The following is a 16,699-nucleotide window of genomic DNA, read 5'->3' as shown; positions in this document are numbered from 1 at the left end:
TATGTTTTAATATGATGTGTAAGTTGTTTGATGTGTAAGGTGCAGAGATGTTTTAAGATGTGATCAGCCATAGTGGTAAGACCTTAAATATGATTTTATGTTTGATATGATTTTAATATGTACATAATATATAAATTATCTTCACTTTAAAAAATCTAAGAGCAATATAAATATGCAGAATAAAAGATGTTAGTTATTTCACCCCTCTCACCTCTTTTCTTGTCACTCAGCAGAGTTGCCATTTTTAGCAGTTTGGTGGATATCCTTCTATTCTCCTTTATATGAATTTGTATACACATACAAACATATATGCTCATATATATATGCACACTCATATACACACATTTGATTTATGTTTATATTTATATATTCATAAATTTATTTTTGTAAATACAAATCACACTAAGTATAAGTATTCTGTAACATACTTTTTTAACTTAGTAATATATCTTGGAAATCTTGCTATTAATAAATACATATAAATTTTACTTTATTCTTTTATATCAGCCATGTATTCTATGGAATGATTGAACTAAAATTCACTTGATAATGTCACATTTCATCATTGTTATGGTTTTCCTTTTTCTTATAAATTACATATTTTTTGAAACTTTTGTACAGCAGCTCTTCAGATAGTGAGTTTTCTTATTGAAGAAATTCACAAAAATGTCAAATAATATGCCTGTTTATAAATTACCTTTAAATTGCCTGAAGAACATATTTATATTACTACTAACTATAGGTAAGCATTCCTGTTTTCTTAAAATAATGTTTTTAATTAATATCTTTTTGGTAAATTTTAGAGTTCTAGAGGGTAAAAAGTAGTTTTCATTTGAAGTTCTCTGATTACATTTAATGTTGAGCTTTTAACATTTACATTTATTGTTCATCTATAATTTTAATTTTGTGACCCACCTATGTTCTACTATGTTTTAGTTCTTTTTTTTTAATTGATTTATTGGGAGCATTTATATATATAGGATACTATACCTTATTAAATATACTGCAAACTGCTTATTCAAATGTATGTCTAGATTTTGAACTTTATTTTTAGTGTTAGTTGTCCTAAACTGTTTTGTTCTCGTTGCTGTTCAAATCTGACTGGCTTTTATGGCATTTTGCTCTTGAATGTTTCTAGGGAGGTTTCTCCATTTTAAGTTTATAAATATTTGCATTTAAATTAATTGCAATTAAACCAGAATATTAAATTAATTGCAACTAAACCAGAATATGTTTGTATATTTACATTTATATGTGCATACACACTTTTTTTTTTTTTTTTTTTTGAGACGGAGTTTCGCTCTTCTTCCCCAGGCTGGAGTGCAATGGCTCGATCTCGGCTCACCGCAACCTCCGCCTCCTGGGTTCAGGCAATTCTCCTGCCTCAGCCTCCTGAGTAGCTGGGATTACAGGCACGCACCACCATGCCCAGCTAATTTTTTGTATTTTTGGTAGAGACGGAGTTTCACCATGTTGACCAGGATGGTCTCGATCTCTTGACCTCATGATCCACCCGCCTCTGCCTCACAAAGTGCTGGGATTACAGGCGTGAGCCACCACGCCCGGCAGCATACACACTTTAAAAAAAGGTTTTTAGTTTCTTGAGAACACTTCAGTTTTCTAAAGCGACTTTAGTATTACAGCAAAATTGAGAGGAAAGTACAGAGATTTCCATAAAACTCCTTCCCTCACACATGAATAGCTTCTCCCATTATCAACATTCCCCACCAGATGAACCTATATTGACACATCATTATCACCCAAAGGCTAAAATTTATATTAGAGTTCATTCTTGGTGTTGTACATTCTATAGTTTTGAACAAATGTATGATGACATGTATCCACCATTACAGTATCAGACAGAGTAGTTTTACTGTTCTACAAATCCTATGGGCTCTGCCTATTCATCTCTCCTTTCTCCCAGTGCCTGGCAGCCACTGATCTTTTTATTGTTTCCATCATTTGGTCTTTTCCAGAATGTCAGATAGTTGAAATCCTGCAGTATGTACCCTTTGCAGATTACCTTCTTTCACTTGGTCATATGCATGCAAGTTTTCTCCATGTCATTTCATGGTTTGGTAGTTCATTTCTTTTCAGTGCCGAATAATATTCCATTAATGGAATTAATGGAAACAATAATATTCCATTGTTTCGATATGTAGTGCAGTTTATTCATCCATCTACCTTCTGAAGCACATCTTGGTTGTTTCCAAGTTCTGGCAATTATGAATAAAGTTGTTATAAACATGTATGCCTGTTTTTGTGAAGACATAAGTTTACAACTCCTTGGGTAAATACCAAGGAACATGATTAGTAGATCATATGACTAGATTATGTTTAGTGTTGTTAGAAACTACCAACCTGCCTTCCTAAGTGTCTGTACCGTTTTCCATTCCTTCCAGCAATGAATGAAAGTTTCTGTTTTTTTCACATCCCTGATAGCATTTAGTATTATCAGTGTTCTGGATTTTGGCCATTCTAATTCAGCATTTTATATTTTGGTATCTTATGATGGGAGAATATTTTCATATCCTTATTCTTCATCTATATTAAGGTCTTTGGCCTTTTTTAAGATCAGCTTCTTATTGTTGAGTTCTAAGAGCTTTTTATAAGTTTTAGATAACCATCCTTAATCAGATAAGTCTTGCAAATATTTTCTCCCAGTTTGTGGCTTGTCGTTTCATTTTCTTCACAGTGTCTTTCAAAGTAGAAATCTTCCATTTTAATGAAATCCAGCTTGTGAATTCTTTCTTCAATGAATTACACCTTTGGTGTTATATCTAAAACAGCATCACCAAACCCAAGGTTATCTAGATTTTCTACACATATTTTTAATAGTACTATTCATCTTTCTCAAAATTTTGGATGCTCATTTGTTTTTGGTTCTGCTTATCATATTTTTAACCATACAAACAGGTTTACAGTTTTATGTAAAGTGTTTTTTATTGCTTCTCAATTTTGTAACAAGGAAACTTTTTTCACAATTCCAAGTAAAAAGAAATGTATTTTATTTTATGCCATAATGTACCATAATTGAATGATCTTCAGATTTATTCTATATTGTTAAGTTTAAAAAGCAAGGTTCAGAACAGTGTGTATAAAATGCTGTGGTTTTTTTTAGAATGTGGTGTGTGTGTAGTCACACATGGGTGCTTCTATACACATTCATACACATCTGTATGCATAAAAGGCAAATTAAAGGATAAACCAAAAAATAGTGAAAATGGTTATCTATGGCGTGTTGCGGTGAGGCAGTCAGTATGATAGAGGCAACAGGGATGAAAGCAGGATCACCTGTCCAAATACATTGCTTGTTTTATAGTTTCAACTTTGGAACCACATCGATATTTCATGTAATTATAGAGCAAAATTAAATCAAAATTAAATACAGCAAACCCTAAGAAAATTAAATCATGAATTTAACTGTGTATCAAGCTGATGACTTATTTTAAGTGACTTTATAGTAATATAATTATACATCTCTAGGGGCATATATTTTAAGGGTAGAACAATTGAAGGAAACAAATACTTGATAATCAAGTATTACTAATATGACATTTAGTAATATGATATTTTTATTTTGAAACCATAAAATTTTATGATAAAGCAAATACTCATTAAAATCTCTAGTAACCAAAATTTGTAGCGTAAGAGCAAAGACGGGCAAATGTATCAAAGATATATATTTAATTTGTATATATTTTAAATGCAATCAAAAATTAGTATGAATTTATGATATATATTTTTATCCTTCAAAACATTTATATTTTCTAGCTTTGTTCAATGAAAAGACCTAGAAATATGAATAGCACTCTAGCAGTAAGCTTCATTGAGTCTTAGTTGTAATCTTTGAATACCAGTTTCCACTAAGAAGAGCCAGGGCTTTTTTGAAGAAATGTCTGATTCCAGATCTTAAGTAGGAAATATGACATAAGCCTGAAACATCTTGTTATAACAGAAAGTAGTAGAGTTAAGAAAGATAGCGAGGTCATGTCATAGGAACCAGTTTGAAGAGACTACCATTGGCCAACAATGGGACTATTTTAGCAAGAAAAAAAGACTGCTAGGATTGATAAACGTCAAATATGTTCAAAAGCTAAGAATCATAAAGATACAAACAAAACAAAATAAAAATCCACACTGATCACCTCTGGAGGGTACTGGGGGATAAAGTCATTTTTGGTACTGGAATCATGTACTTATCCTATTCTTCCCATAAGGACTTTATTTGAAAGTAACGAAGTAATGAATGAGATTAATTTATTCTTTATAGAAGGATTTTTACTAATAAATGAAGAAAGAATAATAGAATTAGACTACCGCAAGTTTACAACCTTTATTTATTAAAGTAATATCTGTACACAGTAATCATACTAATATCCTCAGGTGAAACATGGATAGGGAGCAGGATACTATTAATGGATAGACCCAGCTGACAACATATGACCCCACTGGTCAAACTTAATATTGCAGAGGGACAGCCAGTTGTTATATGTCAACTGATGATGGCACAGTAGAAAGTACACAACTTTTTAAAAAATTGAACTCGTTCAAGCCCCAACATGTACCAGTTTATACAGCATATATGAGATAGAGGAACAAACTAAATGACATTTCAGAATGCTGTTAACCAAATCTCGATGCCAGAAATTCTCCAAGATAAATGACCCAGTTTCTTGAATAAGTAATAGGCAGGAACTAAAAAGGATGGGGGAACTGTTGGAGATTAAAAGAGAAAGAAAATATCAACCCAAATGCATTATTTAGATCATGCTTGGATCTTGATTTGAAAAAAATATATATAATAATTGGACTCATCAGGGAAATTTTAACAATGACTGAGTTTTAGGTGATATTAAGGAATAATGTTATATATGTGAAATTATTGTGTTCATGCTAAAAACAATTCTTATCTCTTAGAGATACAAATGAAAATATTTACCAGTGAAATGATATAATCTCTGGAATTACTTTTTTTTTCGAGACAGAGTTTTGCTCTTGTTGCACAGGCTGGAGTCCAATGGCATGATCTTGGCTCACTGCAACCTCTGCCTCCTGAGTTCAAGCAATTCTCCTGCTTCAGCCTCCCAAGTAGCTGGGATTACAGGCTTGTGCCACCATGCCTGGCTAATTTTGTATTTTTAGTAGAAATGGGCTTTCATCATGTTGGTCAAGCTGGTCTTGAACTCCTGGCCTCAGGTAATCCAGCTGCCTCTGCCTCCCAAAGTGGATTACAGGCGTGAGCCACTGCGCCCAGCCTTCTGGAATTACTTTTAAATAATCTTGTGAAGGGGATAAATGGAAAAGATCATTTATCTTGGATGACAATTACATAAGGTTATTACAGTATTTTTTACACATTTGAGTGTTTGAAATTTTATGTTATGAATTGTTCTTAATTTTAAAAACTAATTCAGCTTTAATTTTTTTAATTAAAATGGAATCGAATTTCATAAATTACCAAAATAAGAACTTTCCCTTTTTCTTTGAAGATGGAGTCTTGCTCTGTCACCCAGGCTGCAATGCAGTGGTGCAATCTTGGCTCATTGCAACCTCTGCTTCCCGGGTTCAAGCAATTATCCTGCCTCAGCCTCCCGAGTAACTGGGATTACAGGCGCATGCTGCCACACCTGGGTAATTTTTGGTGTTTTAATAGAGATGGGATTTCTCTGTGTTACCCAGGCTGGTCTCAAACTCCTGAGCTCAGGCAGTCTGCCTGCCTTGGCCTCCCACAGCGCTAGGATTATCGCATTACAGACATGAGCCACCATGCCTGGCCAATAACTTCCATAATTTTAAACCTGAACAGTTGAAGTATGTCTGTCTACACATGTATACCTGCAGAAATATTAAAGAATTTGTTCAGCACAAATGTTGTACTTGCTCTGGAACCAACACATACTTATCTTGAAACTATAGAATGAATCTAAGTTTTTCTTATAAGTCGTTCTCACATTTATCAGTAACACCAGAGAAACCTTTGAGGTAGATCTAATGCTCTGTATTCTTCCTATCATACCTCCCTCTCACCAAGGTCCTAATACTTATTTTTCAGGTACAGCAGGTACAGACTGTGCAGCAGGTACAACATGTCTATCCAGCTCAGGTGCAGTATGTGGAAGGAAGTGACACTGTCTATACCAATGGAGCAATGTAAGTTTGTATGTAGAAGTCTTTTTAATTCATCCACTCAGAAAATAATGTACTTTTGAACCCCTCCCACTATTCCCAAGTTGTTTCCTTGTTTTCAAAGTAATTTGCTACTAGAACAGTTACTGAAATTAAGCTGATTTTAGAGCTTTTGTCTATATTTATTAAGAATATGCACTCATTTTCCTTTGACTTAACCTCATAGGTTTTTTAAAATTATTAAAAGTCTTATGCCCTTTAATAGTTGTTTCTAGGTGGAGAAAAAAATGTATATATCCCTTGTTAGTGATATCTGTATTTTAATGATAGCTTCTAAACTCTACGCTTTTTGTTTTTATATGCAAGGTGAATTTTTATGTGTACGTATGTGTAAATGAATATAAAACCAGTATGTTAGGAATTTGGGGTATTTTCAACATTTTGAAAATAAGATATTCCACATAAAATTGCCTGATGCTCAGTAAATCTTACTTTCCTATCTAAACCTGCCCCCGCCTGAAACCAACTTACCTCTTTTGCATCAACAATAGTGTAAATTTGTAAATTTATTTTATTGGGTTTCTTAGCTACTTTGGAATGAGATGCAGAATGTTAATATAAGTAAAGGAACTGAGAATTATTGTAAGTCGCTAGGATTGTTTCCAAGTTGGATTTGCAACCCGTTGACTTCTTTGGTAAACCTGAAATGAATTCAGGTTCTCTCACTGACTCTTCTGCCCACCTCCCACCAATGTTGGTATACCCCAGGATGATAACCTCTACTATCTTTATTCTTATGACATCTACTCTTTCCGTGGGTGATTTCATTTATTTCCATGATGTCAACCTGTAAGTTCCATGAAAGAAGGATTTCTTTTGTTTTTGTCAACACTGTAATAACGCTTAACACCAGAAGCATGGAGGACATATGAGTTCAATTGTTGTTATCTGTTGTTATTATAGCTAGAAACAGAATTCTAGTTAGCTTTGTATTCGTTTTCATAATTGTGACCAACATACTTAAATAATCTGAGCTTTTCATTGTTGTTTCTGTGGAAGTGGGAGAAGAATAATCACACTCTTATTGAGTTATTGTGAGGATACAAGGAAATGTATTTAAAGTACCTAACACAGAGCCTGGTACATAATACATGATACAAAACTGAAAGCTTTTCATTGACTCTGCCTTCTCTCTTTTCTTACTATATTTGGTCACTGAATCTACCCACATCACTAGTGTCTTTAATACTACCTCCATTACCTATAAAATAAAATCTAACATTCCACATTGGCATTCTCCCCATCTCTACCTCCCTAACCTTATTTTCTACCTTCTAGGCATAACCAACTTTGTGCATTTTTCCCCAAATATTCTCCTTTCATACTTCTGTTTTTGTTCATGTTGTTTTCTCTCTGCTGAAGTAGCATTCTGTCTTCTCTCCTTTCCTTCCAGTCTCCCCAAACCCAGTCTAATGTGATCTTTATGGACAGACATGTCACCCCTTTTTTGTAACATAGACTCTTGACTCTCCCGCTCTGCAGTTAGCTTATCCTTCCCTTATAAAGGGCAACATTGTACACTGACTTTTACTTCCAGCATTGTACTATGAATGCTTGTTTATGTTTCGTATAGTAGGAAGAACTCTCCCTGAATGGGAACTTGGCATTTTGTTTTATTTACATTTACTTAGGTGGCTGGCACATAATAAAGTCAATAAATTTCTGTTACCCTATTAAATCTATAGCTCTTTACATATTTTAGACATACTGTGAATGTTTTTCACTCTACCTGTTTGTTGTATATGTCCAGGGCCCCCTGGAGCCTGATTTTGGAATCTTCACCATAAACTTAAACTACTGTTGGCATTTATACCAAATGAAAAAGACGCCTGCCACTTCGACCTTTATGCTGTCAGGGAAAATAAATGTCTTTCTAGACACTGCTAGAGGTCACCCAGTTGTCAGTTGCCATTTCATCTTTGTCTGTGACAAGTAGTAATGGTCACCTGCAGGGGAATCTCAGAATGGGAGTTTGTAGCTTTCATGTCTGTTGTGGTAGAATGTGACAAGGGAAAAGGGCAGTTGGAATGGGTGTTGAGAGAGTTAACTGTATAGTATGTATCACAGTTATTTCTCATTTTGTACTGGTCCAAGCTAAGGTGGAGAGATTAGTCTGTTATGTATGAAATGGAGTACGAGTTGAGCCGAAAATCTGAAATCCAAAATACTCCCAAATCTGAAACTCTTTGACCACCAACATAATGCTCAAGGGAAATGCTCATCATGCATTTCAGATTTTAGATTTTCAGATTAAGGATGCTTAACTGATAAGTATAATGCAAATATTTCAAAATGTGAAAAAATAAAAAATTTGAAACACTGCTTGTTCCAAGCATTTTGGGTAAAGGCTACTCGATGGGTAACCTCAGTTTATCAAAAGTGCTTCATGAACCATCTTAAGAATAGTAAGCACTCAACAAACGTTAGTTATTGCTGTAAAATTATACACTTTTGTTATTTGTTTACAACTTTGCTTCCCTATTTACGATTCTAAATTCCGCATATTGTGTTGTGCAGTTTTAAACTGCTTTACCACTGATCTTAGGGTCTTTCACATAGTAAGTAAACATGAGTTGAATGAATTTACTCATTCATAAAACCTTAGAAAAATAGCATTTGTAACGTGGTTCTTTAAAACTCTAGGGCCCATTTAAGTGCAGAAATGATACAAAGCAAAATATCTAGTGGTAACATGTATTTTCTATGGCCAACTAGCTCAGTTGGTTAGATCATGACTAATGAGGTCTAGGTCATGAGGTCATTTGTCACAAAGTCCAATTAGCTTTGATCTAGTCTGTGTGGACTCAGATTGTATCCTCAACTCTAGCCAATAATGTTACAAATGTGCACTTTTGGTCAAGAGAGAGAAGTTGCATCTTTAAAAACCTTTCATTACTATCAAGGATAATTTTTGACTAAAGGTTCTGTAGCATCATTTTTATACTTAATAAGGAAAAATCATTGTGTTGCCATGAATTATACTCAAAATTTAGCAACTAGGGACTATGAATATTTTTTCTCAAATATGACTAGAAAATTTTTTTCAGCACAAGCTAATTCAGTCTGTCTGTAATTTTGTGGTGCTGACATTTGACTATTAAAATTTTTGTCTCTAATGTTCATTTTAGGGTCTTTCTATGGCTTCTTTTTATTTGGTACACTTCCATGTGTGTTAGGAAAGAATATTCCATATTCTTCTATCCTACCACACTTAATTAATAGCAAGTTAGTGTTTGATCTCTGACTTGGATCACAGTTCAGTCCCACTTCTGTGTGATAAAAAATGCTTTTTGCTAATGATACTTTCAGAAGATAGGGACTCTGATGTTTATCATGAACTTTTGAGCACTCAGTACATGGCCCTAAAACCTGGGCATGCTTAGTAAGTTCACTAATGCTCTTGTCACCAGCATCCGCATGTCATGTAGCCATAATGCATGGGGTCTCACTCAGGAGGTGATGACAGCCCTCACAGACATGTGTCGTCACTTATGAAAACTTGTAGTCATTCTAATTTGATGATACTGAAGAGTTTGCCAGGTTCTCCCTGTGAATATGGACAATTATTGCCAGCATAACAGGCTTAACAGTGTGGGTTAGTGAGTGAGCATACATTTCAATTAAACAACTGAGACTGCTTTACAGCGCTAGATGTTGGAATAGAGTAGTTTTTTGCTTAAGGGAGAAAAAAGTAATTTTTGCAAAAACACTTTTGCCCCTGTTTATTTTATCCTTGCTTCTGTAGGAACTGATGCTACATCATTTGTGTATTTCCTTGCAGTAGTTTTTCCAAAATTTTCCCAAAGGCTTGATCATCATCTTTATTTCTATAAATTCCTACTATTTATGATATTTAATCATTTAGAATACTATAATTAAACCTGCTGGGAAACATTGCATACCATGTAGAGAGAGAGTTCATTTCAATGGAAATTTCTTGGTGTAGCTAAGAAATAACTTTTTAAAAATAAAATGATTTTTTTCTTCCCCCACTCTCTTTTGACTCATACTTCCCCCACTTGCTCCTACATTATGCTAGTCAAAATGGAAATAAAGACATCATGCTGTATTATGGTCAAATTAAGAAATCTTTATTTTAAAGGATTTTCTTATATAAATCACTCTTTGAAGCTTGCCCACTGTTTACAATCAGTGTTTTAAAATGCAAAAGTATTCATAATATGGATATCTGTTCTAGTAGTCTTCCTGTTTAGATTATAGGTTTCTCAACTCCAATACATAACTTCTCATACCATGATCCATCATGCGTTAGTCCCATGAGAGTTCTGTGGTTACACGAGCAGGGAAACACTGTGTGATTCCCTTTCTCTTGAGAACCCTCAATTCCTTTTAACCTTTTAAAAGCTCTGAAAAGTCCTATAGCAATGCATAGAACCACAGAACACTTTTATCTGAATAATGTCTAATAAAATCACATTGTATGCTTTGGGAAATGGTACACTAATATATATTGACACTGAATAATTAAAAATCCATTTTTAAAATATATACCTGTAGTCATCTCTGGAAAATCATGTATTAATGCATTTTTAAAATCATTTAATTCTTTTTCCATAAGGTTTAAATTATTAATAAGGAGCCTTAAAAGGGATATTCTTCAATCCCTTTTCTTCCCCTATAGGTAAAATATTAAATTTCAGTTTTTGCAAGTGAGATTATGCTTTCTTCTTATTATTCAAATGCCCTCTCCTTAAAGAAAATGGTTACATGGAATTCTGTAATTGAGATGGAGGGCTGCTTTCTTCATTTATGCTTCTACTGATGTACAACACATTCTGACTGGTATAGGAGTTAGTTTGTCCATCTACTTCCTATTTAGATTTCTCTTGAAGAGAGGTCTGCCCTTCTGTGGAAAAGACTATGGAAGGGCACCTTATTCTCTCTCTAATACCTAGAACAATGGCCATTGATAGGTGCCATCAATCTATATTTGTTGAATGAATTAAAGAAGGTTAGCATTTAATGGTAGGTGAGACAGGAGCTGACTATTTGGTGTCTTTAAGTACCAAGGAAAAATGAATGAAACTGAATTGAGATGCTGTTGAACACATCTTCTTCAGCCCCTTCCAAGCTTGCTTTCTTCTCCACATTACAATACAATTGCCCTTATTTAAAGTCATTGATGACCTTCTGTTGTTAAATCTAACAGCCATCCTTCTAGATTAAATTTACTTCACCTTTAGCCATCAACCAGTCAGTCACTCTATCCTTAAATCAGTGTCTTTTTCCGACTTCTCTGACTCTATATTCTTTTTTCTTCCTATCTTATTTGCTCCTCCTCATTCTTATTATTGGCCAGATAAGTTTTCTATGACTTTTGCTTCAGAAGCATATTGGAGTACATATTTCTCTGGCATTGTCTAAGAGAGACCACGTTTCTTCTACAACATGTATGACTGTCGTTCTCTTGACTATCATTTTTAACTGATCACTATTTATTCCCCCGCTAGAATGTAAGCTTCATGTGTGCAGGGACCTGGTTTGTTTGCACTCTGTTCTCTCCGTAATACCTAGAACAATGGCCCATGATAGGTGCTCAGTCTATATCTGTTGAATAAATTAAAGACTAGCATTGAATGATAGGTGAGACTAGAGCTGACTACTTGGTGGCTTTAAATACACCGGGAAAAAATGAATGAAACTGAATTGAGATGCTGCTGTTGTGGCATTCACACAGCTTTCTTATTTGTTTTGTTGGTTTTTTTCCCATGGTGAAAAACTTTTGAGACTTAGGACATGTATATGGTTACTCAGTTTTTCTTGTTTATAAATTTTTATCAGTGACTTCAAATCAAATGTTTTATAATGCCATTTCTGCTAAAATTAATTTAGGTCCATATTCATTTTCCCTGACTTATTTTGTCAGGGCAGTTGACTCATATATTTACTATGTATTTCTTTTCAGTATGCTTCAAAAACCATTATAGCACTGGAACTTTTGGTCATGGTATCATGAGCAACTGCCAAAGAATATAAAATTCCCTTTTGTAACAGTAAACTTTGTTTTTGTTTTTGTTTTTTTAACCCGAATAGGCTAAAAGAATTAATATTTTTTAAAACACTTTTTCCTTTCATTCCTGTGAAAATCAGGTTTCATAACTGTAGTATCCTCTAGTGCAATGGTTCTCAAAGCGTATTTCCCAGACCAGCAGCATTCACATCACCTGACAACTTGTTAGAAATGCCAGTTTTTGGTGCCCAGGCCAATTCTACAGAATGAGGAACTTTGGGGTGGGAAATAGGTCTCTGTGATGCAACAGGCACTCCAGGTGATTCTGATGCACATTAAAGTGTGAGAACCACTGTTCCACCATAGAGAAATAAAGAATTTAAATGCTAAGATGTGCAGATTCTTACAAAAAAAATCATAGGATGGTATAAAATTATGATTCCAATACTCCATACATTATCAACATATATAGTAATGAAAATACTACACATGAAGGAGAAAACTCAATAAGTTATTACAAGAAGTATTACTGACTTTTAACATTTATTCTTGCATTTCCTCCCCAGCAGGTATAGCAACAGCTCAATGAAGGCTTTTTATTTTTCACTTTTTCTTATAGCAGTTGAAGTTAGAAGAAACAAGTGTGTCTTTTGAATATAAGTGAAAGCAAATGTTTTATAAGTGATAGTAGTGTTTATTACTTTATATTTAATCTACTGTTTTTTTATTCTTATGTAAGAAGGAGAGGTTAAATATCAGGTCACTTAAATTCCTTTCCGAAGTACTGTTTTCCTTTTGGTGTCTTCCAGAAAATAGACATGTGATCTTTCTGGTGTATCCTTTGCCTTCAGTCTGATGTGGAGCACTCGAGAATATTGTTTTGAAACTCAAAAAATTAGTGCATGCTGGCCAGCCAGATACTTTATTTGTTGAAGATTCCGAATAATGTGGCAACTTCTTTTCAGGGCTTTGGTGGCCCATGTAAAAACTCTATAATTTGAAACTGTTTAAGGCAGAGGTTCTTGGTTTCAAGCAGCAGAAACAAACTCTGGCCTATTTAAGACAAAGAATTTATTGAAAGATATTTGTGACTCACAGAATTTCCAGGAAGTCTGGAGAATCAAGCTGGAAAAAGGCAGGCACAAATGATGTCAGGCAGCAGTCAGACCATGCACAAAACCATAGCACAAAGACAGTGCAGTACAGACACCGTACTTCTGCAGCCATCCCAAACCCTGTTCGCCAGTGCTACCCCTGGATACTGATCTTGGATCCTGGCCCCACTGCCACTGTGAACTGACAGTGAATAAATCAATTAATCATCAGTTGCCTGTGTTCTCTGGAGCCCTGGAGTTCTAAGGTGGAGGAGAGGCTTAGAGGTGGTTGTACTGGGAGGGAGGGACAGAAACCGACTCTGCTCCATTATCTGTGTTCCCCTTCAACTGGGGCATGTTCCACTTTTATCCATTTGACACTTTGAGGTTAATATACAAATTTAATTGGAAAAGAGTCTGTGCACCACTGGACTTGAAAATAATTCAAAAAGTCATTAAATGATGAGAAGAAAAGAGTGTTCACCCTTTTTTTATGGTTTGAATATGGACTGAAATAATTTTTCTGGCCAATTCTTTTTGGTAAGGAATGTGTGAGTTCATGGGAAATTTTCGGAAAAAAAAAAAAAAAAAGAAAGAAAATTCTACAGCGAGAAATAAAATCTTTACTGGATTTCTCCAAAAACTGAAAATTACTTTCTCCTCCAAGTTTTTAGAAATAAAAACAAAAACAAAAAAGTGTAGGGCCAGTTTTTACCCTGCTTTAAAACATATGCCTACTTTCCTCAATCATATAGCGAGTTTTCTAAGAAAATTTTCATTTGCCATTCCTCTTTAAATTCAATGTGTTTGGCAGTGTGTACACATTTCAAACAGAGGTAGCAAAACAGAAAGAGCACTGCACTGGGAGATATCCAGACCAGAGTTCTAGTCTTCCTTCATCATTTCACTATCAGTGTCATACTCAGAGCAAGTGCTCTTGCCTCCTCACATCTTACTTTCTCCATCTATAAAAGTGGGGTAACAACTTCTAACCTGTATGATTAACTTCGTGTAGATTAAAGAAGATAATTTATCCCTTGACTCTTAAAAACATTCATCCCTAGTTTCCAAATGCACTTCTTGTGCTCTCAAACTTTTCTAAGATACTAAAATCTTGCTCATTCTGGCTGCCTTTAGTTATTTCCTCAGTCTAGTTCAATCATACACATAATGCTCTCACTATACTGAACAAGCTTCCAATAAGATCACCTCGTACTGTTGTATCTAATTTGCAGGTTCCATGGCCCATTACAGCCATGGGCCCTGATTGCAGCTCCATTTTCTCATGGTGTACCTTTACCTCTCTGGCCTCAGGCCTTTGTTCAGGTTGTCTCTCTGGCTAGAACATTGCCCTACCTCCCCCTACCCATAAGGCCTTCACTCTTATCCCAGCCCAAATCAAAATCCAACTTCTTACAGTAGTCTGTAACAGTGGCTAATTTTAAGCTTTTAAAACTATCATCTACTATGAGAAAGTTAGGCATATATTTCATACTCTGGTAAGTACACACATACACACCCAGACATTCACACATACGTCATTTATGTGTATATTCTGTATATGATAGAAACAAAATTTCGAAAAATAATTCTTATTCTCATTAAGTGTAATAAGCACTGATGTTTTCTAGTCTAGTCCAGTCTCTTTTTTTAATGCTGTTGTGACCTATTAAAATTAATTTTATGACCCGCTAGTGGATCATGGCCTGCCGTGAAGAAAATTGTTTACACTGCTTGCATGTTTAGTTTTTACCTACTTTAACCTCATTTCTTTCTGACAACTTTCTCATTTGTTATATCTAAAATACTCCAGACTTCTAATTTCTTTCTAAATATCAGGATCTTTGCTGTGTTTTGTGCTATGTTGTGAGTTTTTGTACTCTCTTCCTAAAATATTATTCTTCCTGTTTTCCATAGGGCTGACTACTTTTCATCTTTTAGTTTCAATCTAAAAAAATCTGGCTTTCAGGAGTAACATTTTTTGGCTGTCCTATCTAATATGCGCTCTCTCATTTATTCTGCTTTTTTGTTATACGTTTTTGCTTTCATAGAAATGAGGAAAATTTCTAATTGTCCTATTTCGTTTCTTATTTTTGCCCACTTACTCCTTATGTTATGCAGCCCTGATAACAGTAGAGATCATGTTTGCGTTGTTGCTTTTATTCTATGTGCCAGAATAGGTGCTTATTAAATATTTGTTAAAAGAATGTATGCAGAGTAGCCTAAAAGCAATAAAATGTACCCATGCAAGATAATGGTCACCATATCTATATTCTCTCTTTATAATACAATTTATGGTATGAGATTTACAAGCTATTTTATTTCCTTAATTTATTACTTTCATGCCATTGCTTGATTTTATAATGACAAGCTTATTGGTTGGAGGATATTCAAAATCTTGGTAAAATATGAAGCACATAATTTAGAGACACTGAGTATCTGGAATTATGGATAAGACACCTGAAGATAAAGAAAACAGAAAAATTGGTTATAGCTAACATAAATTGTCATGATCATCCAAGTGAATATGTAAGGGAATATTCAGGGTCAACCTTAGCCAAGGTATATGCTAAGGCATGATGGGAAACAAAAAGCTCTAAATTACTGAATTCAATGAATCAGAGTCCTGACATTTACATAGAACCCTATAATAGAGTCAGCTATGAAGAAGCTTCTGTTGGCAAGTATAGACATATCGATGTGTTCATATTCATTACTGGATACATATGCAGAACAATGGAAAGATTTCTCTTCTGCTATAGAAATAATATGACATTATTTTCATGACTTAGTCTGTGGTAATCAATACAGAACAAACAAAATGAACACAGCAGTATCTTTTAAATGTGCACAGAATTGCTTGGGGATTTATCTATTTCAGGAATGTACAGTCCAGAAATAGTTAGCTGCTTTCAATCTGATATGCCAAAAATTGAGTCGTTTTCTTGAACATATGTTTAGGAAATTTCTAGAGAAAATAATGTGCAAGCAGTAACTCATCTGAAGAATATATTCAGTGTACAATATAAAAGATGAGCTGATTTGAAATATCAGAATTAGCGGGTCTATTTCTAGTACCTAAAAAAGAACTGTTTATTTTTGCTGTTGGTGCTTCTTTTTTAAAATAAATTCTTAAGTATTTATTCAGGAGCTTAAAGTATTTAGACATGGAAAAAACCTTTAAGAGTTAGTGGTTACTTGCGCATGACTCTGGCTCTGGCTCCAGGGAATCCAACAAGGGACTTCATGCTTGCCTTCTTACCTTTAAGGGACAGTGGCTAAAGATATTATTATTTTATTATTATTATTTTTGAGATACAGTCTCAGTCTGTCACCTAGGCTGGAGTACAGTGGCGTGACCTTGGCTCACTGCAACCTCTGCCTCCTGGGTTCAAGTGATTCTCCTGCCTCAGCTTCCCAAGTAGCTGGGATTACAGGCGTGTGC

At 34.6% G+C, this 16,699-nt stretch overlaps 1 protein-coding gene across 9 annotated transcripts in view; it reads left to right on the top strand.

The window, feature by feature from the left end:
- RFX3 (regulatory factor X3) overlaps positions 1 to 16,699 on the top strand; it is a 295,708-nt gene that overhangs the window by 168,496 nt on the left and 110,513 nt on the right. For all 9 annotated transcript variants that reach the window (XM_032291035.1, XM_032291029.1, XM_032291028.1 and 6 more), the window contains one exon: positions 6,056 to 6,153. In XM_032291035.1, the coding sequence (XP_032146926.1) occupies positions 6,056 to 6,153 (98 nt within the window). The remainder of the gene's footprint in view (positions 1 to 6,055; positions 6,154 to 16,699) is intronic.

Source organism: Sapajus apella, unplaced genomic scaffold, assembly GCF_009761245.1.
Source record: "Sapajus apella isolate SASKATOON/1434 unplaced genomic scaffold, GSC_monkey_1.0 scaffold24, whole genome shotgun sequence".
Lineage (NCBI taxonomy): Eukaryota > Metazoa > Chordata > Mammalia > Primates > Cebidae > Sapajus > Sapajus apella.
The sequence above is the reverse complement of the archived record's forward strand: the minus strand, read 5'-3'. Positions and strand labels throughout refer to the sequence as shown.